Source organism: Penaeus monodon, chromosome 25 (genome assembly GCF_015228065.2).
Source record: "Penaeus monodon isolate SGIC_2016 chromosome 25, NSTDA_Pmon_1, whole genome shotgun sequence".
NCBI classification, from domain to species: Eukaryota; Metazoa; Arthropoda; class Malacostraca; order Decapoda; family Penaeidae; genus Penaeus; species Penaeus monodon.
Genome location: NC_051410.1, coordinates 34,747,644 through 34,749,308, shown reverse-complemented (window position 1 = coordinate 34,749,308; position 1,665 = coordinate 34,747,644). Strand labels below are relative to the sequence as shown.

Below are 1,665 nucleotides of genomic sequence, written 5' to 3'. Positions count from 1 at the left end.
CTAAGAATCGGCGATGTCCATTAATCCCGTTTTCCCGACTGAAACGGGACAAATAAATAACTATTCTAAGTCTATCCTTATCCTGAAATATTTATAGTGCAATATGACCTTCATAAATTATATATAATTAGTAGTAAAACATTCGTTAAACACAGAAAAAAAAAGAAAATAAACCAAACGTTGTAACTCAATGACGTCATCACAGAACCTGCCTACTATATAAGGCGGCGACGAATCCAGCGAGATGTCAGTCGTCCATTCCAGGATTCACAAGACAAGCATCCACCATGAAGGCTACGGTAAAGAAACGTTTCTTTTGTATTAACATCATAGAGCTTTAAGTTCTGACTCACGTAACCAAACCTTAAGTTAAAGCTTAGTATTATTATATTATTGACTTGTCTGTAATATAGTTGTTGAATATAGCGTTATATATCGGTGGATCCTTTTCCTGACAAGTCATATATAAACGATAAGCTTTTTGACTTCCAATCAGCTGGTTCTCGCCCTGGTGGCCTGTGCTGCTGCCATGCCCTCTCCTGACCCTGGCTTCGTGTACCCCTACGGCCATCCCCTCGTCTACTCCTCGTACCCCGTCGTCAAGACTGTCAAAGCCGAGACCCCAGCCAGCGCCGTCCCCTTCGTCTACTCCTACGGTTAGTCTCATACTGCACAGATTTTTCCATATACATGTGTCTACATGTTCAGCTAAATATTTGCCATATGATCTTGTAACTAACATCGGTTCTAATAGAACTGCATGGCGTACTCCGCGTATTCATATTTTTTATACGAAATGAACACGTTATTTCCTTCCACAGGTCACAAACTTCCCCTCACCTACGGGTACCCATACAGCTTCCCATACACCTTCCCCTACACTTACCCCTACCTGGTCAAGGCCGACGAGGCCGACGAGGAGGAACCTATGCCTGAGGAAGAAGCTGTTGCCGAGGAATAGGACGACACTCAGCATCCTTCCTCTCTGGGACTGGGAGGAGGAATCGCGAGTCCTCGTAGCCTCGTCTAGCGAGGAGTTCGAAGGACTCGTTGAGCCTCCTCAGCTTCCCTCAGGAAGGCCGCCAGAGGCCGCCGAGCACGCCTTCTTCACGCTGAACGACGGACGACTTCCAATGGACGACTCTTTCTGGACGACTCAATTCCTGCCGACGCCACGCGATGTCGCTTGAGACACGCCGAAGACGAGGAAGGAGAGAGGAAACCAAATTCCTATTTCCTTCCTTCTTCGTGTTTCTCTTCGATTCTTGAAGTGGACGATGGTTCAGTTTACAATAAAACACAAAATGTATTTTTGATTTCATTTTCTTAGTTGTAACCTAATACACTTATACATATGGCTTTAATAGCACTACGAAGGTTCGAAATTTTAGATACAGATTTCCTTTCATGCAACAAAATAGTTGAAAATAATAAAAAAGAATGGTCTGTTAACTTTCTGACAATAGAAGGATGTATGTACTTACCAGTATAGTTTTGGTCTCGAGAGTAGAGATGGAGAATAGTTACTTTACCTTCAACCAATGTATAACTTAGAATCTACTTTCTTTGTAGAATCAACAGAATATCCTTTATCGGGCAGTACGACGCCTCCCCATTATTATTATTACTGAAGTTTCATTTCTTTACTGAAGATCGATGTTGTGT

The 1,665-nt window shown here is 42.8% G+C and overlaps 1 protein-coding gene across 1 annotated transcript; it reads left to right on the top strand.

Annotated features, from left to right (window-relative positions):
- The first annotated feature begins 234 nt into the window (after positions 1–234).
- Positions 235–1,278, top strand: LOC119589178. Its single transcript, XM_037937774.1, has 3 exons — positions 235–299; positions 497–656; positions 822–1,278. The coding sequence occupies exons 1-3, from the start codon at positions 288–290 to the stop codon at positions 959–961; spliced, it is 312 nt and encodes a 103-aa protein (XP_037793702.1). The 5' UTR covers positions 235–287; the 3' UTR covers positions 962–1,278.
- The last annotated feature ends 387 nt before the right edge of the window (positions 1,279–1,665 follow it).

What these genes read in the sequence shown, in the direction of transcription:
- LOC119589178 (XM_037937774.1), top strand. An exon ending in CCCCTTCGTCTACTCCTACG is followed by an intron (nt 657 to 821) that starts GTTAGTCTCATA and finishes TTCCTTCCACAG; the next exon opens with GTCACAAACTTCCCCTCACC.